This window comes from Amphiprion ocellaris, chromosome 1 (assembly GCF_022539595.1).
Source record: "Amphiprion ocellaris isolate individual 3 ecotype Okinawa chromosome 1, ASM2253959v1, whole genome shotgun sequence".
Lineage (NCBI taxonomy): Eukaryota > Metazoa > Chordata > Actinopteri > Pomacentridae > Amphiprion > Amphiprion ocellaris.
In genome coordinates this window covers 25,578,931-25,606,679 of record NC_072766.1, presented here as the reverse complement: position 1 = coordinate 25,606,679, position 27,749 = coordinate 25,578,931, and the positions used below count along the sequence as shown (strand labels likewise).

At 38.7% G+C, this 27,749-nt stretch overlaps 1 protein-coding gene across 6 annotated transcripts in view; it reads right to left on the bottom strand.

The window, feature by feature from the left end:
- znf536 (zinc finger protein 536) overlaps positions 1–27,749 on the bottom strand; it is a 234,145-nt gene that overhangs the window by 3,929 nt on the left and 202,467 nt on the right. Inside the window, exon 8 of one of the 6 annotated variants that reach the window (XM_023278425.3) lies at positions 19,028–21,612. The exons of the other annotated variants lie outside the window; for them this stretch is intronic. Coding sequence (XP_023134193.2) covers positions 21,458–21,612 — 155 coding nt within the window. The 3' untranslated portion in view covers positions 19,028–21,457. Of the gene's footprint in view, positions 1–19,027; positions 21,613–27,749 lie in introns of those variants that run through there. 6 annotated transcript variants of the gene reach the window in all.

Sequence of the window (27,749 nt, the reverse complement as noted above, 5' to 3'; positions counted from 1 at the left end):
ATTGGTGATACAGCTATGGATCGGAAATGCATCAGCAGTCTTTAGATAAGTTCAGTTTGACTGTTTGAAATGTAAGCTGTGGAGTTGTTTCATTTCCAGTGTTTTACACCAAAACATGTATCTGCTAGGGCAAGCAAAGCTTAGTTCCAATCTAAAATGCAGTAAAGATTCAAATACAAACATATTAAACTTTAACATTTTTTTGGAAAAACTCTTGACATAATGGCTTTCCAGACGGCTAAAACCCTTTCCTTTCCTGTAACCACTTGTTGTGTTTTGTTATGTCTCATATCTGCTGCCACATCACTCACTTGCAGTCTATTTTGTATTTATGCTATATTATACATAATAATCCATTTCACATACATTGGTTGTGCCGAAGGGCAGCACAGTGGCTTGGTAGTTAGCACTTTTGCCTTGCAGCTAAAAGATCCCCAGTTCACGTCAGGCCTTCCCAGGGTCTTTCTGCATGGAGTTTGCATGTTCTCCCAGTACATGCATGGGTTTTCACCAGGTACCACAGTCCAAAAACATGCTGAGGTTAATTGGTAACTAAATTGTCTGTAGGTGAGAATGCAAATGTGATTGCTTCTCTGTATATGTAGCCCTGTGATAGACTGGTGATCTGTCCAGGGTGAACCCTGCCTTCAACCGAAATTGAACCTGCATGATTTTGGACTGTGGAAAAGGAAACACACACTTCTGCCAAAAGCAGGACTAGTAGGTCCTAGATTGCCTAGAAGCGATCATTAGGCCTCTTTGCTGCCCCTCCATCATATCAGTCTATTAACCCTCCCACTGTATTAAGTTCAAATTTAAATGTGTGAGAGATTCACGGCTATTTTTTTTTCTCAGCAAAACAAGACTTCATTACATCTTCAAGATTGGCAATAGTAAGTACTATAAAACACATTTTTATAATTTTCCCATGTTTATAATGCTAATTAAAAAAGCTACATCTGTAATGTTAGAGGTCAAATTTCACCCATCAGTAAATATAGCCTGTTTATGCAGAGAAATAAATAGTAGATGTTGCCATAAGTCTTTCATCATGAGTTTCTCATTGTCTTATAACATAGTGTCCGTCTGTTCTGTTTATCAAAGTGACAAAGTAGATATACTGGGCCTATTTAAAAAAAAAAAAAACAAATGTTGCAAGTTAAAAGTAATCAAATGTACATAAAATACCAAAGCATGCATGTATAGATGCCATTTAATGTGTTTTTTTTTCAGTCCTTGTAAATGATTGGACCACGGTTGAAATCTGACTCACGAACACAAAGGGTGTAAAGATTTTTTTGACAATAACAGGAGGATTAAGTGACTGACTGATATTTGATAAAACAGCCTGATATTTGGTCCTCTGACCTGAGCCCCTACCTCTACCCCTCTACCCTTCTCACCACAAGTTGACTTCACAGTGCTTTCAGGCCCCCACTGGTTCTTACACGAATATGTTATGAATTTAAAATATTAGACTTAAGAGCAGACAGTGGAAGAGGAGGGTTAAGATGAGGACAAAGGAGAAGTGATATCCACATTCACACCACCCCAGCAACATTGCTGACCACCTTATTGAAACAAATGCATCCTCAAAACATTACCCAACACTTAATACTTACCTCACTTGGTGCAGGCAGTGAGCACCCACAAATTCATCTTAACTAAACTTTTGTAGCTCCCAGAGTCGATATGCATCTTTTGAAGAGGGTGCATACATTTAGTCCCCTGAACACAATAGCAAAGCTGAAGAAGGCAAAGTATTTTTCTCTATCTCCCCTCCTTGCACCGGCTCCAGCACAAAATGTTCTCCCTAGATTGAATCTGATCATCACTGCAGCAAACACAATGGCCCTTAATAGCACCAGCCGTTTGTTTGAGGGATGCCGATTACACCGCCATCATAACCCACTTCACTTAGCTCACTCACTCACAGACAGACAGAGGGGACAAAATGGAGAGGGAAGGAGGAAGGAAGTCGGAGGAGCAGAATAAAGGCAGAGAGTTAGAGTCCTCTCTAGTACTTTAGAATATTAATAACAGTACATTTGCTGTGACTCTCGTTTTCTCTTTTTTTTCTTTATTGCTTATTCAATTGGAGATGCTCTAAATCAAATTAACATATGGGGTTTAAAAGAGGTGCTGTGATAGGTGCACAGAATATCAATAGGTAAAAGGCCAGGAATTAAAAGGAAACAATCTATTTGAAACTTACACACTTGGAATATATGTGGAGTTAGCAAGGGTGAGTGCACAATCTGCTTATATTGTACAAAGATGGACATATGCACACTAAAGTGTAAACACACACCCTCAGGCATGATGTGAGGATACAATGAGGCAATGTGAGATGTGTGGAAGCAGCTACTTTGTGTTTGGCAATCTGACACAGGCTTTGGAGCCTCGCCAGCTTTCTGATATTACATTGTTTGCTTCAGAGGCAGACAAAGGGGATTGCTACAAGTTTGGAGGCTTTGGATGTTCCAGTTGTCTGAATTTCCAGATAAGCTAGTCGGCGGCACACAATGAAGGCCCCTTTTATTCATGTGCAGTTTAATTTCACACTCTCTTACATTACGTTAAGTCCGAGAGGCAGAATATCTCATCCCATTTTACACTTAGGGAGAGCGAAATATGCCCCCGAACAACTCAACTAGTTTTTTTTTTTTTTTTTTTTTTTTTAGCCCATCTCCCTGCTTATTTACTGTTTGTCTTCGTGGACTTTAAAAATAAATACAAATCAAGCTGGGTTTTATCTCTGGGGAGATGTTTACGTAAAAAAAAAAAAAAAAACGAGAGAGTGTGGTTGAATTGCATGGCTTAAAAAAAAGTTTAGATAGGATGTATAAACTTGAGTTAGTGTTGAGATTGAAATTGACTTCTGCAGAGCAACTTAGAGACACACAGGCTATACTTTGTTATGGATTAAAAATTAAAGAGGTGCTCTCTCTCACTCACGCCCACGCATATATTCAGGCATTCAACAATTAGCATGCCCGGCTACTGTGAAGGGCCAAAGTTGCCGTCATTAATCCATGTCTTTATGTCTGTGACTAAAACAGCCCACATGCAGCACCACTTAAGTCAAACTAGAAAAGTCCATTTTCTGAAAAACATTCGTGTGGTTGCCGACAGCTACTATAACTTCTTAAGCTAAATATGCTGAAGACTGAATTGACCAGCTGCCATTGCTCAGGCTGAAGATTCAAAAAGGTTGAATATAGGGGAGCTTTTGTGTCTTTCAAAATAGAAAGTCAAAACAAGAGACATGTTGTAAAGAAGGACCAGGAGGTGAGAGTTGGACAAGAAAACCAAAGTAGGAAGGAAAAGTTGTTTGAGTTAGAACTGATTGGGTTGTGCAGTGTAGTACATACTGACTGAACGATTGAAAGACTAGCATATGCAGGCGCTATAAATGGCACTAAAATACTACCTGTACAAAAGTCATAAGAGTTCAAAAAACTCACTTTGTTACTGTTGAAATCACTAAATATCACACACACAAGCAGGTACCACTTAACACTCACTCAGGACATCATGTAATTGAGGTTGTTATCAGTGAAATGTCATCTGTGTTTATTGATCGGGAGGTGTGATATTTGTACTTACACATTTTTACAAGGGACTTAATGTTTGTTTTTTTTATTTTCTTTTTATGTAATTATTTATTTGAATTCTGAGTAAGACTAAAGGGAAGCAAATGTGTCATTTTACCATATCACAGATTAAAAAAAAAAAAAAACTGCAACAACAAAAAACCCTAACAACTTCCATCTGATTTTCCAATTTCCTGTCGCTGAATAGAACACTCAGTTCTTTTCATTCCTTTCAGTGCTAGAACTGGACTCACTGTGCCTGAACATCACACCAGTCAGTGAAGAAGAAATCCTAAACGATCATTGATTGACCTTTTGAGCTTTTTGTTAGTTTGACCTTTTTTTTTTTCCCAGCACAATATTATCAATAGCAAGGTGGCATTATCAGCACTCTTGCCATAAGGGCTATTCCATTTAATTTCAACCAAAGTATTAATTGATTAATTTTTTTGTGTTTTGTTAATCCCAAACATTAGAGCCATGGGAGTCTATTTATCAACCTACAGCCACTTTTACAGATCTGCTGGTGGTTGCTGTATAATTTTCCCCAGTGGTTTATTCTGACAGAAAATGGCCTGTCAAGATGATCACAAAATGAAAATGTCAAATTCTGCAAACATTTTAAAACAAATAAATCCAAAAATAACATGATCAAACTTTTAAGTTTTCCTGTGACTTTTTTTTAATTTTTGTGTAAGCTTTATAGTTGGACAAAAAGTGCTGGGATTGCATAATCCTGCATTGCATCATGTACCATAGCTTGAGTCAACCTTTTGTAACCATCGATTTCTGGGTTGGAATTTTACTTGGGTTCCTACCATGTAAATAAGGCTAAGATGAAGAATCTGAGCACACCAGATAATCTGGCCTTGTAAAAGTAATTCTATGAAAGACAAACACTGACATGAGTCTGTTTTCATGTACCAAATCCAATCATGATTTTAATGATTGAATAGTGTATTCTCTCTGATAAATGCCAAAGTTTTAATTTGATAACTTATATTCTAATGGCTCTAAAATTGTGTTGGGAACCCCAGGATAAATTGACATCAAATTTTACATCAATAATTTTATAAATGCCTAAATGAATGACATGTCTGAGCATCACAAATTCAACTCCCTACCTCTAACTCCAACTTTAACTCAATCTGGACATAATCCTAACCCAGTAAACCCAGAAATTACACTGATATTGGAGGATTTTTCACATGAACGTGTATGTATGACACTAATGTGCACTGCGGATGTAGGGAGTAGTGTTACCATATGTAGTAATGTGGAATTAAGGGCTGCAGATGAAGCAGGTCTGACTTTAATGCTGTAAATAATGTTTGCAACGTGTGTTCTTTCCCCAGCTTATTATTGTCATAATTATTATTATTATTATTTTGCATAACCTTAACCAATTATTAACTCTACCTTAACATGATTTATTTTCTAACACTGTAATCGTTCCCCAACCTTAATTAATTGTAGTTGACAAGCAGAACAATTATGAAAAGTGAACATTAAAAAAAAAAGTGTTGGCTCTACATGTAACTGAACATAATCCAGGGTTTTCTGAAATCCTCCAACACTGAAATTCTTTCCTGGCAATGGGGTTCCACTAGTCTGACTCACCGGATGCAGTTTGCAAGTATATGTCTGCCAGTGACAGTATGTAACTCAGCTTTCACCTGCCTTTCCAATACTTACGTGTTACTATGTGAGCAGCAGCGTGCATGCCATTTTTTATTTTATTTTATTTTTTTAGGTTTTGCAGAAAATTTGCATTATGCAATAAAGTAGCCCTACTATTTTTTCCTTTTTTGGGGGGTCTTTTTTCTGTGGAATTCTCTTGTTAAATGATGTGCTCACCTCCCTGGATGCTAACTTTAAACCAAATCTCCCAAAGTGAACATTGTTGCTACACCCTGTTCTTAACCCCACCCAAGACAACTGTTTTTGGTTTAAAGAAGTATCAATATATTACAGCTTTTTGTCGCCTATTGCTCACTGATAATGAGGTGCAGCATGACCATTCCATGCGGTGCTGTGTCAGCACTAGAGAATAGTCTGGTTATGTGTTAGCAGGATTCCACAAACGTTTTGCAAACCTATATCTTTCCACACATATCCGTGTATTTTACTGTACTTTCTTAATTTGGTGAAGAGCATTTTACAATTTATGTATTAGATATTTGCAAGTTATTTATCCTTTTTTCGCATTGAAGCTAGGCTGGTTGAGATGCCAAAAGCCTGTATGACTGGAAAAAAAAATCAAGGGATAGAGACATATAGAGCAATAAATAGTGGGAAGAAAACAAGAAAGAGAGAGACAGGAAGAGAGAAGAGAAACAGTGGTCTTGTTTTCATTAGTGTGGCATTATCTAAGCCTGTTAATTAACCCCCTAAGGCCCTCTGCATGCAGATCAGAGGAAAAGGGGATGAGGAAGTGGAGAGGAGGGCAGCAAGACGGGATTCAGTGGGTGGTGTGTGTGTGTGTGTGTGTGTGTGTGTGTGTGTAGGTGTGTGTCTAGGTATGTGCGTGTGTGCGTGTATGTGTGTGTGTGTCTACGTGTGTGTGTGCGTGTATGTGTGTGTGTGCACGTGTGTGTGTGTGTGTGTGTATGTGTGTGTGTGTGTGTGTGTCTGTGTGTGCGTGTAGCAAAGATGTATCACAGCCTGCCACAAACATGCCCATGTTCACCTGCCATACATGCACATCTCCACTCCACTCCTTTACTCAGCCCCCCAGCCCACTGCAATTACTGCATCTCTACCCATAAACGCACATACAGACACACACGCACACTACTGCAGATAAAGTAAAGATTGACCTCTCTGCTGTGCTTATAAAATAATATAATTATATGTATATTATTGTGAGCTTACCTTTGCTTTCATATATCTCAACTTTATCCCAAGCTTCAACTACAACAGTTTTATTTTGTGTATGTGTGCGTGTTGTGTGTTGTGAAGTGAGAAGCGACAGAAAGTAACATATCCCAAACTGCTTATATTGAATGGTTCATGGCCATATGTGAAAAATACAGCACTGCTCTCGGAAAAGTGTTGTCTCGCTTGTGTCTTATGAGAAGAGCTATCTTAAGACTGCAACAGATGGCAGTGCTTGCATCAAATTGCATTTAAGGACGGTTGCTTTTGGTTGGATGCCAGCATGTTCTCGGTGTTAATATGCTCCTGTATATGTGTATGTATGGCAGTGTGTTTCTGTGAGCATGTTTGCACATTAATGTATGGTGTCTCTATATGTGAATTAATGCCTCTGCAGCGTATGTTTAGGTAAATATTTGTATGTTTAGGGGAAGTGTGGCTTAGAGGGTGTAACATGAAGGATGGAGGAGGAAAACAATCTAGGGGAAAAAGATTACAGGGAGAGAGATGACCGCATGTATTAGGACAGGGGGACATCTTTTTTGGTATTATGAATTTGAGATAAACACCAAGAGCTGATGTGTTCTATATACAGAAAGATGTGTTCACGCTTAATACTAAAGCAGTTTGCACATTTGAAAACAAAGTAGACAGCATTTGTTGAGAACAACCTTGAAATAAACTTTATGACTATTTAAGGAAACTAATAGTGTGAATAGCCGCCGAAAGAATACGAGGCAGAAAGGCGGTCTGTAGGCAGAGAGACAGAGACACACAGAAGGTGTGAGCAATTAAATGTGCTACCATCTGTCCAATAACCTGCATGCATACTGCAGCTCCCAGATTACTCAGCAAACTGCAGCAACACCTTCACACACACACACACACACCACACACACACACACACACACACACACACACACACACACACACACACACACACACACACACACACACAGATACAAGAATGATGCCAACCCATCCTCACTGAGAAGTAGTCTTAGGTGTTTCTTGCTGACATCGCTGACTGGACTTAACCAGGTTTTTTAAGTGTTGTGTTATGTTTTGTTTTTGTTTGTTTTTTTAGCTCACTAAATGTACAAAATAAGATATTAACCTTACATCTAAATCAATACAATTTAATTAATAATTTAACCTTTGAACATAACTACATGCTTTATAGTGCTGTTTGACCAAGAATCAGAGTAATAAAGTCCTGCATCAGATGACTCATTCGAGACTGTTGGAAATATGTGAAAGAATATACACTGCCTGGCCAAAACAAAGTCACACACTGTAATATTTTGTTGGACTGGCTTTAGCTTTGAGTATGGCACTCATTCACTGTAGCATGTGAAAATGATGTCTCATGCCCCTGATCCACTCATTCACAATGTGAGTCCCATGAATCCCGTCATCGTCATCTTGGAACATGACCATGCTATCAGGGAACAAAAACTCCATAGATGGAAAGACTTGGTCATTCAGTATATTTAGGTAGTCAGCTAACCTCACTCTTTGAGAACGTAACGTTGTCGAACCTGACCAAACCCAGATCATAACCCTAACCCCCACAGGATGGTAGACACTAGACATGATGAGTGCATCACTTCATCTGCCTCTATTCTTACCATGATGCACCCAACACTTTGGAACAGGGTAAATCTGGACTCATCAGACGACATGACCGACCACGTTTGTTCCTCAAAGATAATGGTTCACCACTATGCTTCCAGGTTTAAATGATGCGTTGGACGGTTCTTAACCTGGTTTTAGTAGTTTCAGAGATCTCCTTAGTTGTTTTCTTTGCATGATGCAGGCCAATAATTTGACCCTTCTGAAACAGATTAACATCTTTTGCACAACCACAGAATATGTCTTCCAACATGGTTGTTTATGAAATGAGAAGCTCCTCACTGCATCAGCTAGGGTTAAATAAATTGTTGCCAGCTGAAACATATTCATCACTGCAGTATATTATTCACTGGAATAGCTTACCTATTTGCTTAGTTAAATCCAGGTAGCGACTTTTTTTTGGCCAGACAGTGTATGTATGAATATAAACAATGTACATATCTAAGCCATCATTAACATCTTAGGTAACAGAAAAATAATTCACTGCTTGAGGCTGTAGTGTGCAAGGGTGCTGTAATGTGGCTGACCTTGCCCTCTGACCTGATATGCGAATAAGAGATAAGACAAGACAATAAAATCTTGTATATATCTTGTAATATATATATATTCCAAAATAAACACATTTGCATCATTTCAAACCTTCAAACAGCCTGAAGGGAATTTAGCCTTCTTTCCTTCTCTAGATTTCCTCTGATGAATTAAGAGTATTTCCCTCAGCGAGCGGGCTTGTTGATAGAAAATTGGCCTGAAGTTTGGGGAATAACGATTTGGTCTGTTTCCTAGCTTAACTAGAGAAAACCAACACGCAAATAACACCAGGGGAGGCACTTAAGGAGAAGAGAGGAACTGTGGGGGGGAGACGTGTGGAAGGGAAGGAGCTCTTTCAGCATCAAAGCCAGCTAAAACGTCTTCACCAGGGATTAGGTCCCATGTTAAACACCGAACTAGATTATTAATTGCTGTACCAGTAGGACCTGTTAATAAGAAACCAAAATAGCAGCTCCTTCCTTTCTGTCTTCATCTTCATTTTGTTTTCACATTTTATGAATCTTTCCTGGAGTCTACTCCTGTCCTGTTTTGTTGTTGTGCTCACTTTTCTTCACACACCCATTCACTTACATGGTAACTTAGACTCACTTTACAGTTCTGAATAAGGTGAATAACACCTATTTTCTCTTATTCAGTCAGTCACTTTTTCACTCATGCCTTCTTTCTCCAAGTCACTCAGCTGCTTACTCAGTGTCTCTGTCATTAGCACACTTAGTAACTGACATTTTCTTCCATTCATTCTGTCACTTTGACCCTCAATTTTTCAACTATTTACTCACTGATTTACTCATTGACTCATGTACATTTGCAATCATATTTTCAATTAGTCATTCCTTTCTTTAGTTATTTCACTTTCTCTCACACTTGTTCATTCTCGCCCTCTATTTTTCACCTTTTCGTCTCTGTTTTCTCAAACTTGTTTCCTAAAAATTACATTCTTGTATAACTAAATTGCATTCTCAGATATATTTTAAGGGAAACATATCTTCTGCTGGATTGTATTTGTTTGTGAAAGAGCACAATACACTCCGATGTATCAGCCATTTGCTATTGTCAGTGCTCTAAACCTCGCCCTGTTTCTTTGCTGCCCAAACATTTGCTAGAATTAAAAGTAGACAGTAAGTGAAGGTGAAACTTAAGTCTAAGAATATTGATCACAGACTGGATGTCAATGCTGGATTCTTTGTTGAAGAGCCTGTTGATGATTTGTGCCTCCATTCTTCTGTTTTACATCCTACTGTGGACTTTGTGGTGGTTTTAAATGTCTTTCCTACCAAATTCATACCTCTTAGTTCCACATACGTTTGTTTCAGTACTAAATTATGTTATATTATCTTTCAAAAAGTAAATGGGAGTGAATGCAGTAGTTGTACAGGAACTATTTTTGGGGGTAGCAGGGTTGGCTTCTCTCGCTATTTATTTACTTCTGTTTTCCTTTACTCACATAGTCAATCCCTTACGTATTCTCTCTCATGTTCATACACTTGTCCACTTACTGACTTTACTCAGATGTTAACGTACTTACACAGATCAGCCACAATAATTGAACCACTGACTGGTGGAATCAATAACTTTGACCATCTTGTTACAACAGCACCTTTCAAAGTGTGAGATATATTATGAACAAGTGAGAAATTGGTTCAGTCAATCAGAAATGGGCAAGTGAAAGGTTTTGAGCAAGTGTGATGAATGTTTTGCGAGGGAGGGAAGGTAACCTAACTGCTTTTAGGCAGGCGCTTTTAGTATTGTGGTTGTTTGGTATTCATTATCATGCAAACCAACAAACAACAACCTTTGTTTTCATATATATTACATACTTCAAAATTTAAAAAGTCTTTTTTTTCAGTCATTCACTTGTTTTTTACACTTTGAATATTGAATATTATCTTTCCACACTCCCAGTCATATTTTCAGTCAAACCAACAAATACTCTTCCAGTCAGTTTTTTCCCTCACTCATCCACTCTCATCTGTTTTCCGACTCAATCACTCCCTCTGCCAGTCATTTGTATCATTTTTCACAGTCACCATTTTTCGTAGGTGTTTACAGCTGGTATGTGCGTGTGTGTGTGTGTGTGCGTGCGTGTGTGTGTGTGTGTGTGTGTGTGTGTGTGTGTGTGTGTGTGTGTGTGTGTGTGTGTGTGCGTGCGTGTGTGCATGTGTTTGTGTGTGTATGCATGTTTGTAGATAGACACCCAACCTCTGAGTCCCTTCTGACCTGAGGAAGGTATAATCTGCTGCTGACCTGTCACTGTACACAGATAATGGATGCCCAACTGTGTGTGTGTGTGTGTGTGTGTGTGTGTGTGTGTGTGTGTGTGTGTATACGCTGTCATCCATGTTTCTCAGCAATGAAGAGAAAGAAAGGAGAGGAAAAAAAATGGAGGGCCGTGGGGGTTGATAGATATGCCGGCCACCTGCTTCTCACTCACATTCTGACACAAAGAGCATCGGCTGCTCTGCTGCATTAATCATCATGAACTTCCTTTGACCTCAACACAGAGCAATAACAGCTGAAAGTTAAGGAAACTGTTAGAAAACACAGAGCAACCAGCAAACACATTACATTAAAAAAATAAAGCTCAGGGACCCAATAACAGCTGGTGGAACTGGATGATGAAACTAAATTCTTTGCGCTCTTATAAGCTGAGCCACCGTTAGGTTACCACAGAGCAAAGAAACAACACTAGAACCCTTGATGAAGCAGCATAGTGATTGATAATCAGGTCTGCAGTGTTGAAGTTTATCTCAGCGACTACATTGTTGTCAATAACGGCGAGTTATTACAAAGTACCAGCGCAGTGCTCTGTTTCATTTACCCGGTGTAGTAAAGCTTGTAGAAATATTAACCATCAGTTAACTATATATCTGCCTTACTGTGTGTTTTTATTTGTTTAAAATACTTTTTAAATTGTATTTGGTTAATATCTGAGTGAACACGTCTACTTCCAGTGTGATGAGCACTAGCCAGCCAACTTGGAGTTTAGCAAGCAAGGGATTTGAGGCTAACATTTCAGACTTTCCCTCACATTTCCACATTTGTTGGTACTGTTTTGTCAGCAGTGTCACTCATCTACACCTACCAGTGTCCCGCCTCTTGCTCTACTTATTTGTTAGCAGACTGTTACTGAGAGACATTAGTTCAAGTAGAACTGTGGCGTTTCAGGTTTGGCTCTGCTATCGCAACGAAAGAAAATTAGGTTTGAGCTTTACAAAACCAATATTGTTGTTACTAATCCCAAATTAAACTCACATTCCCTGATTGCTGGTACCTAATAGTATTAATAGCATTCATCAATTCATGACCTAGGAACTGACGCTTCAGCACACCCTGCTGGTGATATTAACTGTCAAATTGAGTTCCAGCATTACTGATGGTGCATGAACATAATCTATTACACTGTCATTACAATGCTTGATTTAAACATAGAAGAGTAAATGTTTTGTAACATTTACACTGGGCACAACATTAAAATCTGGTAAGTAAATAATTGAATAATATTACAACATACACACGCATGTTTTTGGACTGTGGGAGGAAGCCGGAGTACCTAGAGAAAACCCACACATGCACATTGAGAACATGATAACTCCATGCAGAAATATCCTGGGAAGACTAGGAAGTGAACCGGGGATCTTCTAGCCGCAAGGCAACAGTGCTAACCACCGAGCCACTGTGCAGCCCCCCAATAATTTCCGTATCACTGAAATGCTTTAGGCTGGAATTTTTACTCACTTAAAAAGATTTTGTTCGTTACAACACCTGACAAGTGTGTGGTGAATGCTGGCATGAAAAAAAAAATCACGAAGATCAAATAAAGTATAAAAGTAATAATACAATGAAACATATGAACACAAACAACTTAAAAATAACATGGTAATGATATGTTGACTTCATCATTACAGAACCTGACAGACAGAGGTGCAGGAAGCCAACTCCACCACACATGCTGATCAGTTATGTTTGCTGGTAGAAGGTGTAAGGGAGACAAGCTGCAGCTACGAAAAAACAGCAAATGTTGTCAACAAGGCTTGAAAAGCTGTTGTCTGTCTGTGTGTGTGTGTGTGTGTGTGTGTGTGTGTGTGTGTGTGTGTGTGTGTGTGTGTGTGTGTGTGTGTGTGTGTGTGTGTGTGTGTGTGTGTGCGTGCGTGTGGGTGTTTCACGTTGCCTTGGCCAGGTGTTTTTCATAGACTTGCAATTTCTACAAAACAGGTGGAAGAGAATGGCTGAAAAGTCTATATTCATGTATATGCCCTTTTATGGAAGCGTGTCTGAGTGCATTTTTATATCTGTGTGTCTGCACATGCTTGTACATCTCTTGCTTGCAGTGGCTGGGCAACGGACTAAAACAGGAAACTCAAAAATAACCACCAAACAAACAACAAGACTTCGCTGTGCACCCTTCAAAATGATCTAAACTTATCTAATGTTCTTTGGATGCATTTTGCAAGGCAGGTAACATTAGCATTAAATAAAAATATCTCTTTCACAGTGATCAGCTTGTTAACATGATCAAGACTCGATCTGGTTTTGCATTTTTAAAGTTTGATCCTGCATACAGAATTATCCACCAAGAAGCTTAAATCCCTTTAGAACCGACCAATACCACATTTTTTAAACCTCACCCAGTAGAACTGTTGTTTACCCACTTCTGTAAGCTCTCCCCTCTGTCTTATCTCCCTCCGTCATTTCCTCTCCTCCATCTTCCTCCTCTCCTCTCTTTCCATTTTTTTTTTTGCCTTCCCTTCCCCGGTAGAGGGAAGCCTATTTGTCCGCTTTAAGCGAAATCACTCAATTCTTTCAGGAAGAGACTTTGGAGACCATTGGTAACCGAGAGAGAGGGAGAAAGAAAGTATGCGTGTGTGAGAGTCCACCTTCCAAATAAGTTCCATTAATCATGGGCCAGAGTCTAATGTAACTAATATTTTACAATTAGAGGAGACAAGATGGAGCTGGGGGCCATCTATCTCCCTTACACCACATGATCATCGATTCATAAGAGCTGAGGAGAGAGAAAGAGTGAGGCCATAGCACACCAGCCCTGCATGCAGCACACACTCACAAAGACACGCACACACACACTTTGCTGGGCACATGCTGACCCACATGCAGACAGAAACACACCCACATACATAAGCACAGATGCTTAGCAGGAAACAGAAGGATGCATGAGAACGAGGGGACAAGCTGTCACATTAGCATTTGTTACTACATATATGTTCTGCTTAAAATCAGGGCCGCAACTAATAGCTGATCATAATTGATGACCATTAGTTATCTATTGACTGACAAATCGCACCGGCACTATTTGCATTGTGTATTTTGTGTATCATAAAACAGCAATCAGCCGTGAAATTTATTTAATATAGAATAAATCATTTCCATTTGGTACTGGACTTTAAGTAGTATGAAATAAAATAGTTTCTTTGCACAACACATTTGATTTGCATGTAAGCATTAACTTTTTGTTGCAACCTGTAGAGATTCTCTAGAGGAATGGGAAAGGAACCGGTGTAAGCCAAGAGTAGTCTTACAATTTCAGTTAAATAATTTTTAAAAAGGGAAATCTGGAAACTAATGCAATGGTTTTATTCCACTGCTTTCTTTTTGTACAGTATCCCCAAGCCTTCACATGTTCCGGTCATGGAGAACATTAATTTAAAAATGATACACATAAACACAGAAAGAACAGGAAAAATAATCATGGGTGAAGCCACTTCTAGCAACCTTAAACAAAACTTAACTACCTGAAGGGAGCATCATTTTGGAGTAAAAAGACAATGCAGATGAAAAGAAAATCTAAGCATTCTATCTAGGACTTACACAAAACACAGACATCCACCTTTAAACCAGTATTAAACTATAACAAAATGTATGTACAGTGTAACAGGGTGCCCTCCAAGCGTACTTGATCCTTATTGCGAAAACTGAGCTTACTAAATGGCTAAAATCTTGCCTTTGCTGGTCAGGGAAGAGCACCTTGTTTTCTGTTCTCTTCTGAAGATACCACAGAATAGGCAGCAAAGACAGAAGAAGAATAGCATGCACAATAATCCACATATGTCCTTTTGGCTAAATTATTTTTGTCTTCAAGTATTCAATTAAATATCCATAAAATCAGTTTCAAAGTCCTGTATACAATGTCACAAATACAATTTTGATAGATCAGTAATGCATTATTTGTTTACTGATTATTTTGTTTATTGGTTTCAGTCACATTTAAACTGCATAAGACTGCTAAAAGACTCAAATTCTCAGAATACATTCAGTAACATCCAGTGTTTCTTCTTTCTGCAGTGCAACATGCCAGAGCAGTTCTGCACCAACACTTGGTTTACTGTGCCCTCTAGTGGTGGAAATGTGGAGCTGCAGAGAAACGCCCCGGCACTTCTAATGTAAAGGAAGGAGGGGGAATTAGAGGCAGCTGAACAAAAGCAGAAAGACGGGTTCATCTGCAGGTCACCATCTGCCCAGTGACCAACCAAACGCTGGCACAGCTGCAACCACTGCAGAGCGTCATCTTAAACGCTCTTGCAGACAATTATAAAACACGCCGGCATGCATGCACAAACGTGTCCTTACACACGGCTGCACAACATGTCATGGAGGAAAATGATTAGAAATAGATACTGAAGAGAAGAATGGAAAACAAGGGGAGGGGGAGACATTGTAAGAGAGTATGTTAAATGAAGGGCAAAGAGCGGTGTTCATCACGCTGTGAAAGAGGTTGCTTCAAATGTTAGAATTACTCAGCAACAATAAACACACACACACACACACTGACATACACACAGCAGGCCAGATGAAATGAAAGGTGATCTAATGTGTTCTTTAATCAGATATGCAGACATTGTGTAGGACAGACACATACCTACTCAAATGTATAGGGACGACATAATCAGACATGCACATCCAGATCTCCATGTACGTAACACTGATTCCTGCACGCACAGAATGTTAACACACACACACACACACACACACACACACACACACACAAAGTAGAAACAAGTAATATCCTGATTGTTCCTGCTCAGTCTCATATCCCGCCAACTAAAACCTTCTTCTTTTGGTGTCGTGTGTGCATGTGAGTCGATATAAACCAGTCAAACAGTTACTTTCCCCAGATGTGAGTTTTATTGGGAACAGACCTGGAAGATTTGTGTCAGGAGGCCCACAGCATCTGGTGCTTTGCAGCTGATCCGTATAAAAATTAGTCAGGCATTGACCTGGGCAGCCTTCCAGCGGTTCAGCAATGTTTGGGGTCCTGACGTTAGGTTACAGATTCCATTAAAGTGGTGCAGATCAGGTTTCAGACAACAGAGGGGGGCAATGAAACCAGGAAATATTTCTTCCTTTTGAAAAGCAGGGTCAGCTGAGCCAGCTGTGCTGTGCGGGGTGAAAAACTTTGTGTGGAGTTAACTTTTGATGTGTAGATTTGTTGTAATTTTTTCAGTCCTGACACAAGAACTGCTGTTCATTCTGTAACTGTACACTCACCAGCCACTTTATTGGATACACCTTGTTATTATGGGCTTAGACCCCCTTTTTGCTTACAGAACTGTCTTTATTCTTTGTGTCAAGTATTTAACAAGGTGCTGAAACATTGCTATGAGACTGTGATTCATGACGCATGCAGATTTGTGTGCAGAGATCTGTGGGGCAACTGTATTGTCCTGTGCAAGAAACCAGATTGAGATGAACTAAGCCATTAGAAGATGGTACACTGCAGTCACAAAGGGCTGAACATGGTCAGCAGCAATACTCAGCTAAGCTGTGGCATACAGCAAATACAAATGATGCTCACTTGGTATTAAGGGGCCCAAAGTGTGCCAAGATAAAAATCCCCACACCATTACACCACCATCTCCAGCCTGAATTGTTGATACAAGCAGGATGGATCCATGCTTTCATGTTGTTTATGCCAAATTCTGAGCCTACCATCTGAATGCCGCAGCAGAAATTGAGATTCATCAAGCCAGGCGACAATCTTCCATTGTTCAAGTTTGGTGAGCCTGTTCCCATTGTAACCTTAGTTTCCTGTTCTTAGCTGGTGCGCATTTATTTAGAGATGCTCTTCTACATACCTTGGTTGATAAAAAAAAAAAAAAATGTTATTTGAGTTGCTTTTGCCTTTCTGTCAATTCTAGCCACACCGTTATTCTCTGACCTCTGTCTTCAACTCATTTTTACCCAGAGAATCAGCATTCATTGGATTTGGGGTTTTTTTTGTTGTTGTTGTTGCTTGTTTTGTTATTTTTTTCTTCCTTGAACCTTTCTCTGCAAAGTCTACAGATGGTTGTGCCTTAAAAAAAACAGTAGTTTCAGTAGTTTCCCATCTGGCTCAAACAACCATGTTGTGTTCAAAGACACCTTCTTCCCCATTCTGATGTTTGGCTTGAACTTCAGCAGATTCTCTTGACCATGTCTATATGCCTAAATTTATTCAGTTTGTGACTCATGATTGCTGACTAGATAATTGCTTTAAAAAGCAGTTAAACAGGTGGAAGCCAGTAAGTGTATATTTACACAATTTTTGGGCACATTTTTGTGTTGCAATGGAATGCCTCTTGACTGTCTTTTTCTTTGTTATATTCATTTTATTTTTGCACAAGTAAGGGTAAACTGCAGACCATATTTACTACACTAATCTTGGTTATCATTCTTTGTGGCAAAAACAATATTTCCAAGTACTAGAAAAAAACAAAAACTAATTTTGGACTAGAAGTGTAAGAAAGCTGGTAATGTTGTGATTTCTTTTATTATGAGTGTTAGTTGGTAAACCCCCTAATATGGTCGCCACAGTATTGGAATATGTAAAGAAAGTGTTATAATTTGTTGAAGTGCTGAACACACATCACAGACAGAGCAACAGATACACTATTCAGCCACAATATTAAAACCACTGACAGGCAAAGTGAATAACATTGATCATCTCATTACAATGCAATGTTCTGCTGACAGCCCTCACATTCATGTGGACGTTGTTTTGACACATCTAGATACAGTTGTAGGCCAAGCACCATTACCCGATGGCAGGACTGGCTCGAGGAACATGATATAGAGCTCATGTTCAATCCATGTAGGCCTGAACCGAACAATCTACAGGACTTAAAGGATCCACTGTCAATGTCATAGTACAGGAAACTACAAGACAACTACAGAAACCCTGTGTCTATGCCCTGATGAATTAGACCTGTTGCGCTGGACACACACAGTATTTAGGCAGATGGTATTAATGTTGTGGCTGATCGGTGCATAGATTAACCAATGTAAGCTAACACGTGCAGTAGGTATGCAGAGAATAAATACCAACCAGATAAAACACACAATTTTACTTTGTATATTTCACAGTAACCTATGTTACCCTGATCTGCTCAGTGTACTAACATTGTGTTAGATTGCAACAAATTCAGTTTTAGGTTGCAGAACATGCCAGTATTCTGCTATAAGACGATTGTTTTATGGAACATATCCAAGTTGTTTTCTCCTGACTAGATCCTTGCTTGTCTTGTATCTACTCTCAGATGTGCATTGCTTTGGATAAAAGCGCCTGCTAAATGAAATTGTAGAACTGTAGAATTGCATCCAACAGCTGACTACGGTGACTGAGGTAAAATATACACAAATCTTCTGCACAATGCGTGTTTTTAGATTTAATTCAGACAGAATGAATATTATATATGCATTTGTACATAGTTATATTGCTATGTTGGTTTATAATGTGAACTGTTCTTCCACCAGCATACGTGCTATTTACATTTTTACATTTGCGTATGCAGGCAGATAGATGAGGTATCAGATTTCCACATGTGATAGTGAAGCATGTGACCAGTTGGTTCTTAATCTCAGTTTAAGGTTAATTCTACACTGGGTTAGGTTTTACAGTATGTGTTTAAGGTGTATGATTAAATCAATTTAATCTGCAAACAAAAGAAGTAAAAAGAGTTGGAACAGAGGCAGAGATGCATGATGCTCACTGCACGTCTCTGATCTGAAAGTGACTGTCTGTAATTTAAATGTATGAATCTTCCTTTTACATTGCCATGTGGGACACTCTGACTGCGCTCACGTATTTCCTGTCATTCCCATATTCTTTCACTAAAGCTACTTTACAAGCACCTTTGAGAGACAAAGTGGTGCAGACAGTAATTTAGTTGTGTGTATTCAACATCATGATCACAGCCTGTGAAGATTTGACATTAAATTGACTGAGAGATAATAACTTGTGTTTGAAGTGATGGACTACTCTCCAAGCAGTTTACCCACTTCTGATCACACAGTGACAGTCCGACGCAGCGCGTCGCCTTTCGGATTCAGACACCAGTTCCAGAAATGAAGAAATTAAAAAACATGAATCAGGCCCTTGCTCTGTGACAATCCTTTTTTTTTTTTTTTAGTTTGAATACATTTTATTTTTATTATAAGTACAGTTCAGTAGTTACAAAACGAAGCATCTGCCATGAGGGTACAGCAAAACATAAAGAGTGTTCAGCTCACAAGACAGGTTTTGTACATAATATGTAGGGGTGGAATGATCATTATAGCTGGTTCAGAGAAGGAGAGAGTCCAAGTTCAACTCTCACCATTTATCTCTCATCTTTATACCCCTGGAAACAGAGATGGGGTCAGAAGTCAAGCCATTGGTCAGTGCCTCCAGCAGGATACATCTTAGATGTTTACTTAGACCCCACTTCCAAACCCCTGAAAACCATTATTTCTCACTTTTCATATGTCTCACTTGTATTATTTTAATTTTAAATCCCCTCTTTGCCTGGCATATTGAAATTGCAAGAATGGTTAATTGCAATCTACATACAACAAATTAAAGTGGTTAAAAAAAAATTGAAGGTTGTACTGCAGCAAAGTCTTCTCAAGTTGGAATTTGAGCACTGAAAATCACCCAGGCTAAAGCAGTAACAGGCCTGCGCTGTAGGTCAGAAGGAGATTAGCATACAAAAGAAATCTGAGTAACAATTTGTCAAAGCCACATACAGTATAGAGGTTGATCAAACTAAAAAAAGAAGTATATTTGGACTGTACATACCGCATTAGACTTTTTCTCTGGGTTCACAAAAAATGACGTAGAAACATTTCACAATGCCAAGGGACACACAAACACACACCTTCATTTTAGTTAGTTAGCTAGTTTTGTACTGTATAGGTTGGATTTATAATACTATCACAGTGCAAAATACTTCTGAGAATCAAAACAAATGAAAGAAATAAGAAAGGATAAGTCCTTCTATGCATAATGGATTCTGTATATATGGGGGCAAATATGTTTGCAGCACAGGAGACGATTGTCATCTTTTTCCTCTTTTTTTTATCAGTAAATGGACAAGGCATTAATGTACAGTACATATAAAAATTAAAAATAAAATCAACCCTACGTCCTACGGTCTAGCACAGCTACATAGCTTTGTAGAAGCAATAACAGATGACTTGTATCTAAGGCTATACACAATATGTCTTTTTTCCAGTTTTATGTTATTTTTTTTCTCATCTTAAAGTAAATACATCAAACCATTTTCAGTAGTCAGTAACACTGTGCAACAATGATCGGTGGCAGTATTTTACAAACATTTGCAATGCTAGAGTCCTTGAGGTTGACATAAGAGATGAAGAGAAAGGGGTGTAGGGTTATAAAGAAAGAAACAGTTCCCGCTTTTTTGTTTTTGATATTTTTTCTCTTTTTTTTAATTCCTCTCTTTCAAACTGGAGAAGAATGCCTCACATTTGACAATGTGGCCATGTAAACTACTGTGACTTCTTTGCTTTTCCTCATCACAAATGTTTTAAAAGTTTTGTTTTCACTTTTTCAGCTACTGTATATCTCTCTATGTACATTAAGCATCTATGGGTGCTGTGTCGAATGATACAGAACAAGAAAAACGACAAAGGGATATACTGTAGAGGGGTGAACGCCTGGGGGTATAATATTATGAATACATTTAGGGCAGTTTGAATGTTCTGTCTTCTTCACAATCATTATTCACACCACCATCATCAAAAGTCAACTATAGGTATGTTTTCATACCAGCAATATCATACTATTTCTGGAAACAATATGTTGTAGATTATTAAGTGGTGTCCTGTCCTTTGTTAGCCATAATCAGAGTGATGCATGGCCGCGGGACATAACTAGTGGATCTGCGTGAGCCAGAAGTGGCTCCTTTGACAGCAATGTGCTTGGTCTCTGTCAACAGTCTGATAAAGTTCAGTTTCTATTCTGTAGTAGAATATATTCTACAAGGTACGATATAGCTGTGATCTGTGGCCTTGTGAAATGACTATCTTCTTCATTGAACAGGAGAGAAAATCATTTAATTAAGCACTACACTTTAGTCCTAATTTAAAAAGACATATCTTTCTAGCTCAAGGAATGTATCAGAAATTGCACGGCCAGTTACAAGAAGTGCTAATCAGACAGGTAGTTTCATCAAAAGAAAAAAAAAATGTGTAAGAGATAAGACAACAAAGACAAGGGGCATTCAGACCACAGGAGACAAAACAGGAAGGTTGCTGTCACTTTGTTTAGTGTCCAAGGATGCTTGCAAAAGTCATTAGGTCCATCTCGCAAATCCATCCCCAAAGGAAACTGTCCCAACCTTTCCATCGCATCGTTCTCACCTTCTCTTGACTCTGACGGTAGTATGTGTTTTTTTTCATCTTAAATAAAGTCTTTGTTATAGTGTATTCCTTCACTTAACCTTCATCCTCCTCCACATCATCATCATCATCATCATCGCCTTCATCATCATCATCCTCATCATTCTGCCTTGCTCCGGTGTGGGTCGTTAGTCTTTGTTTACAGCGTGGGCGTCCTGCCCCTTGGGGTTGCCTACGTTATGGTTGTTAGGGTGGTTAAGGTCGTTGTTAAGATGGTTGGGGTCGTGGGTCAACGCGGGGTCATGGGTCATGGGCTGGTCCTCCTCTCCTACCCACAGATGCACTAAGGCCAATGAGAGAACAAGAGGCAGATTAGCACCATGGACCCAACACACTGACCCAACACAGACAAACACACACTCAGCATTACATCATATGGTCAGTAGATGGATTAGATATTTTCAGACTGTCAAATTTGCACAACATGAACTTGTGTTGAATTTAACTTCATTTAATTTCAACAACTTTTAGTTAATTTGATGCAAATTACAAATAAAATATGTATTTTGTCATTTACATGGAATTATAGTTTACACTAAAGATAGCATAGATTTGTTTTGCCTCAGTTCTGGGTGTGGGTCTCCACCCACTACAACAGAAGTCAGTGGAATTCTGCTTGTGGTGCTCATAGCATTTACAAATTCAGCATTTACCTCATTTATTCATTTATCTATCTTTATTCTTTTTGAATAGGCAAACTCCTCAGAGACAATTCTGTGGTTAATCCAAATGGGACAACTGCTGGACAAATTAAATAATAAGTATAGGCATGGTGATAAATATAGATACTGATAGAAACCCTGATTCAGATACAATACATTATGTAAGCCGCACCCACTATACAAAAAAACCCCCAAACAAACAGTAAAACAAAGACAAACCAGAAACACACACACAGACACACAGACACACACACACACACACACACACACACACAGAAAAAAAACTTTCAGAATTTCACTGACATTACCTGCATTCCAATTCTAACATATTAATGCTACACTATGTGGTTAATGTAAAGGGTGGGCAAAGTCACAAGAGCACATGTAACACAAATGATAAAAATGCACAGAACACTACATGGCCATGTGGCTGAATTCACATGTAATCTCATTTTTTTTTTTTTTTTTTTTTTTTTTTTTGCATTGTATTCTACAGTGTTCTTGTTATTCTGTCCACCACTGTGCTCACCTGAAGGTAAAGTCAGCAAGCTAAGGAACTAACATGAGCAAAGTCATCATAATGTAATGAGATTGCTATATCTCTGGAACAAATCTACCACTTAGTTCATTGCATTTGTTGCATATTCTGTACACAGAGTTTGTGATGGAGACTATTATATTAGATGCTAACACATTATAGTTATGACAAGTGGAGTACTTGCTAGAAGCAAGTTGGTTGGCTCAGTTGTATGACAGAAAGTGTGACAGCGGGTGAGATGAGCAGTAATTCTAATAAAAAAAAATAAAAAAATAAAAAAGAGAACGAAAAAAGTTTTAAGTTTCTGTGAGACAGTAATAAATGCATAACTGTAATTAGGTCCCATAGCAGCGGCCACTAAATAATATAACCCCCCCTCCCCTTTTTTTCTGTACTTTCATTCCCTCAGCAACTTCTTTGAAAATTATTTTGCAATAAAACACCGCTGAGAACATTTGCATGTCATGTTCTTTTAAAGTGGTGTTATGAATCTGGCAAAACCAAATTAAAACACGGGTTTATTTGAGCTGTGCTTTCACAAGTGTGGAAATGGATATAAAAATGAAAGGAAGTGCCACCGTAACAGAGGGGAAATAAAGAGCTAATAACATGATAAAACATCTCTTAGATTCAATGCTGAGTAATAATTCTCTCTCACGCTATCTGTGCATGGAGCGAAGAGCAACAACAACACTGTGCAACAAACACTTACTTTACCTAATGTGCTTCTGCTTCTAATGCTCCTTGTTGCTTACTTAAGATGGTTCCATTGATACTAAAGGATAATGACAAAAATTTATATGTACACTACCATTCAAAAGTTTGTGGTCACCCAGACAATTTCATGTTTTCCTTGAAAACTCACACTTTTATTCATGTGCTAACACAATTGCACAAGGGTTTTCTAATCGTCAATTAGCCTTTCAATACCATTAGCTAACACAATGTAGCATTAGAACACAGGAGTGATGGTTACTGGAAATGTTTCTCTGTACCCCTATGGAGACATTCCATTACAAATCAAACATGCTTTTCTTTCTGAAATAAAATTTCTAAGTGACCCCAAATTTTTGAACAGTAGTGTATAGATATTATTCTAATAATACTGCTAGATTTGGTGACTGAAAAGAGGTATAAGTTAAAAATTAATTCCACATTCATGATCATCTGGATCACACTTTACATATCTATGAATATGCAGCTGTTTAAATTAAGAGATTGGTCAATTCCTAGTCAACTAACTGTTTACTCATCAAATTCCCATAACATAGTCAAGTTGCATGTATTTGCAATATTTATGATATTTATCCCTACACATATTTATACACAGGAAGTTTTTCAAAATTGAAAATCTGTGAAGATTAAGTTAAAAATCTGCATGTAAAATATTTATTCAGTTTGCGATGTGTGCTTTTGTAAAACTGTGTAACGTGCTGAAATTTGATTGGTATTTGTGTGTGGATTGGAATGTACATCTGCAAGTTCTGTTGTCCACATTTGTAAATCTTATTTTTTATTTGTGACCACTTCGAGACTAATTTCCCTCAATAGCTGCATTGGCAGGGCAGAGAGCAATGAAGGGATGTCAGGATCTTTTTTTAATTAAATTGTCGACATGTTTATTTTATTTTGGGAGCAAATTATCCCCCACAATTTGGATCAAAGAACAAACCTTGGCTTATGGTGAAGACATTTTCAGTGCATTGAAGAACAAAGACACTGAGATAGGAAGCCCAGTACAACGTGGAAGAAAGCTAAAAAAAAAAAAAAAAAAAAAAAAAAAAAACCTCGCAATCTTAGCTCACTGTCCTCATGCTAGAATGGAATCAATGATATGATTCTTTAGCAGGATGAGGATAAGATTTCATACCCAACTGTGACCACAAGATGGCAAACTAAGACAGTAAATGAGCTCTGAAGCATACGTATAGATATTCGAGCATACCTCAACATATAATACGGCCAGTCCCTTATAATGTGCATTCAGTTTCAGTATTTCTGTGAGAAGTTGCACCTAAATGAACAGCTGATTTTGCTTAAGGCTTCTGTAAACATCACTTGTTTCCTCGTGTGCTTTGGATTTACTGTCACATAATTCTTATTTTGTATTTAATGTACAAAAATCACCATAACTAAAATTAACACAAAAAAAATAAAGTTTCCTTGTTTTGAAGCATCAAAAAGTGTTGCTCCCCAAGGGCACTTCCTGCCTTTGACTTCCCTGTAAAGAAACTTCCTGTAACGAGCTCCAGATTAGGCCCCATATTTGATTTTCACTGTTCATTAACTAAGCCACCTGGAATGTTATTATTTAAGCATGGTGCTCCTTCTCCCCAAACAACTGCCGCTGTGAAGGGGGAGAGATTTCCTGGCCAACTTTATAGATTTAGCATAACTTCCCCTCACAGTTTTTAATTTCCCATTCGGGTAGATGGCAGATGCACCTCACAGACACAGAAAACCTGCCTGGCATTCATTTATCACATGAATGCAAGGCTTATCTGTTTGTTTCCTTCAAAGATTCAGCCCATCTTGGGGAGTGATGCAGTGTGCATACACAATTCAGATATAATACTGGTAAAAATCTAATGTCACTAAAAATGATCGAACCATCATTGTGTCGTATTTAATCCGAGAAACAGCAGAAAAGCGCCGATTTGGAGCACGTGCCAATATCGCCACATCGCTCCTAAAACACAATGTGAAGGTGTGAGTGTGCCCTCTTGTGGCGTGTTGTGAGATAGCAGATAACAAGAGATGGGGCTGGTTATTGTTGAGGAGAGGACCTGGGAAATCAAAACATATGGTGTGAGGACACACAGCTCCAGGATCCATCCACTGTTAATACATGTGTCATGCTTAACAGAATGGATAAATGTGAAGGAGGCTGGAACAGTGGCATATCGGTGCACTCTAAGCATGTGTCGGAGACCGATTTGAGAATACGCTGGACTAGGTGTGTGTGTGTGAGGAAGTGTGACTGTGTGAATGCCATCTCAGAGGAATCACCTGGCTTTAATAGCAGTCTGCGAAAACACCACACAACAGACGTGAAAGCGAAGACAAAATGACTAAGAAATGCCGGCAACTATTAGAATATTTCTGTGTTTGATGACCATTAGGGTTTAGCTAATATTGAATTTATCCTCTATAATTTAAAAAGCACTGAACCTGCCCTCAGCTTACATTTTAATGTCCAATTTCAATTCAAGTCAAATAATTCTGAAGCTTCCTAAACAGTCTGTTCATCCCAATTACTAAAATTTGCCGCTTGCCTCCTCGGACTGCTTTGGATTTATTCAGCCAGGGTGTGAGAAATCTGTCTTTAAGAAGTCTGTCTCCACTCCAACTGAACAAGGTGAATAGAATTTTGTTTGTGGTGCTCACAGCTTCGTTAATACAGTGTTCCTGTTACTTTGAATAATCAACAGAGTACACTGCCAGAGCATGGTGGAGTCACTGTCACTACCAGAGGAATCAGATTGTGTTGATTTTTCTTTCTTTCTTTCTTTTTTTTTTTTTTTTTTACGGAGCTGCAAACAAAAACTCTCAATTCTGCTACACCACGGGTGCATTAAGATGGAGGCAGTCACAGCTCTCCAAATGGGATTAAATAAAATTATCTGCATGGTTAGATTCTATGAGAGACCAACATGGGGGTCGGGGTCACAAGATGATTGAGAAAATAGGAACACACTAAAAAAAGCCATTTTGTTTTTACTTGCGAGTAGCTGGATGTTACCTCTTTAGGACTCTAACCCTTAGATGCATGAGTGTTTTATACTCATCCCTTAGTTGGTTAAAAAATGGCCAAAAAAATAATGAATCAATGTGTTTCTACACCATTTTTTGTCATTTTGGTTAAGAATAATCATTTGTATTATTGTTTGTATTATATTTTTGTCCACACAAGAATAATTTTGTGTTTGAAACATGTTTATTTTACATCTTATAACAGATTTCGAACATTTTGATAATTGAATGCGAAGAATATTACAGCAATAGAACAATGTCAACGTCCATTTTGTAGACGTTTTTCCACTCTTTTCTTCCATCTGTTGCTGCTCTCCATCCCTCCCAGTTCGTGCACTTCACCTCTTGTATGACATAATCAGTGATAAAGAGCTCGAGGTAGTAATACAAATATTACAATTTTTTTAAAAGTATAGAAGGTAACTTAAAAATTTAAATGGAATGAAAACAAAAACATGTTTTTTTGAGGAATATAAAATGATAAAAACTTTTCATTACAGAGATATTGCAAGAAAATGACCTCACCTGCTCATTTCTGACCCACTTACCCATCTAAGGGTTAAATCTATTCAGTTACAATGAGGGAGAGAAGAGAATTTTTACTTTGTTGTACTTATCACAACTAGTGACTTTGCTCTTGAGTCGGGAAACCTTACCAGAGGTATATGTGGGAAAATAACTTCTCCAGACAGGTTGAGGTCAGTTACTGCTCACCTTTGTTGAACTGGGATGCAGCTGAGTGCCTGAATGTTTATTAGAAATTATGTCACATCACACAGTCTTTCATGGCATCATACATTAAAAGTAGCCTCAGAGTTGTCTCATCTCTGTACATGTGAATATCCATATGAAGAGCGTAAGAAGAGCCGTGTGAGCCCTCTCCATGCCACTGAAGGTGGCTGTGGCTCCTTTGTTCCCTCTCCCAGGCATCCGGGCCCTACACTAGCAGAAACTGTTGTTCTTGGCACAGCCTCGTCTCATTGTACAGCCCAGTATTTATAAATATGTAAATACGAGCAGCACCAGGCATAACACAGCCCGCTTGTATACACCGAGGAGGAGCGGCGAGGAAGTGAGCGCACCCCTCGCGTTACACCCCCCCCCCCCTCCAAAATTGTATTTTTAGATGGTTTTAATGAATACAGGATGTTTATAGTTACCATTCCCTGTGATTCGCACAAAAGACTAGAAAAATCCACATCCACACTGCCACCCCTCCTCTTCACCCTTCCCACCCTGCTCCCTCCCCCCCAACCCTCCCTCCTCCCCCCGAATCCCTCAAAGCACTACTATAGAAGAAGAAGAAGGGGTGAGGGAGAAAAAAAAAAAAAAAAGAAAAGCAAATTTGTGGTGAAACGCAGCAGGATTGTTGTGCTCTCAGTCTGCTTTCGACTCAGATCCTTATTAGACAAACAGAGTATGGTGTTAAGGTGCAACAAAGAGTGACGGAAACTCCTGCGTGCGGGT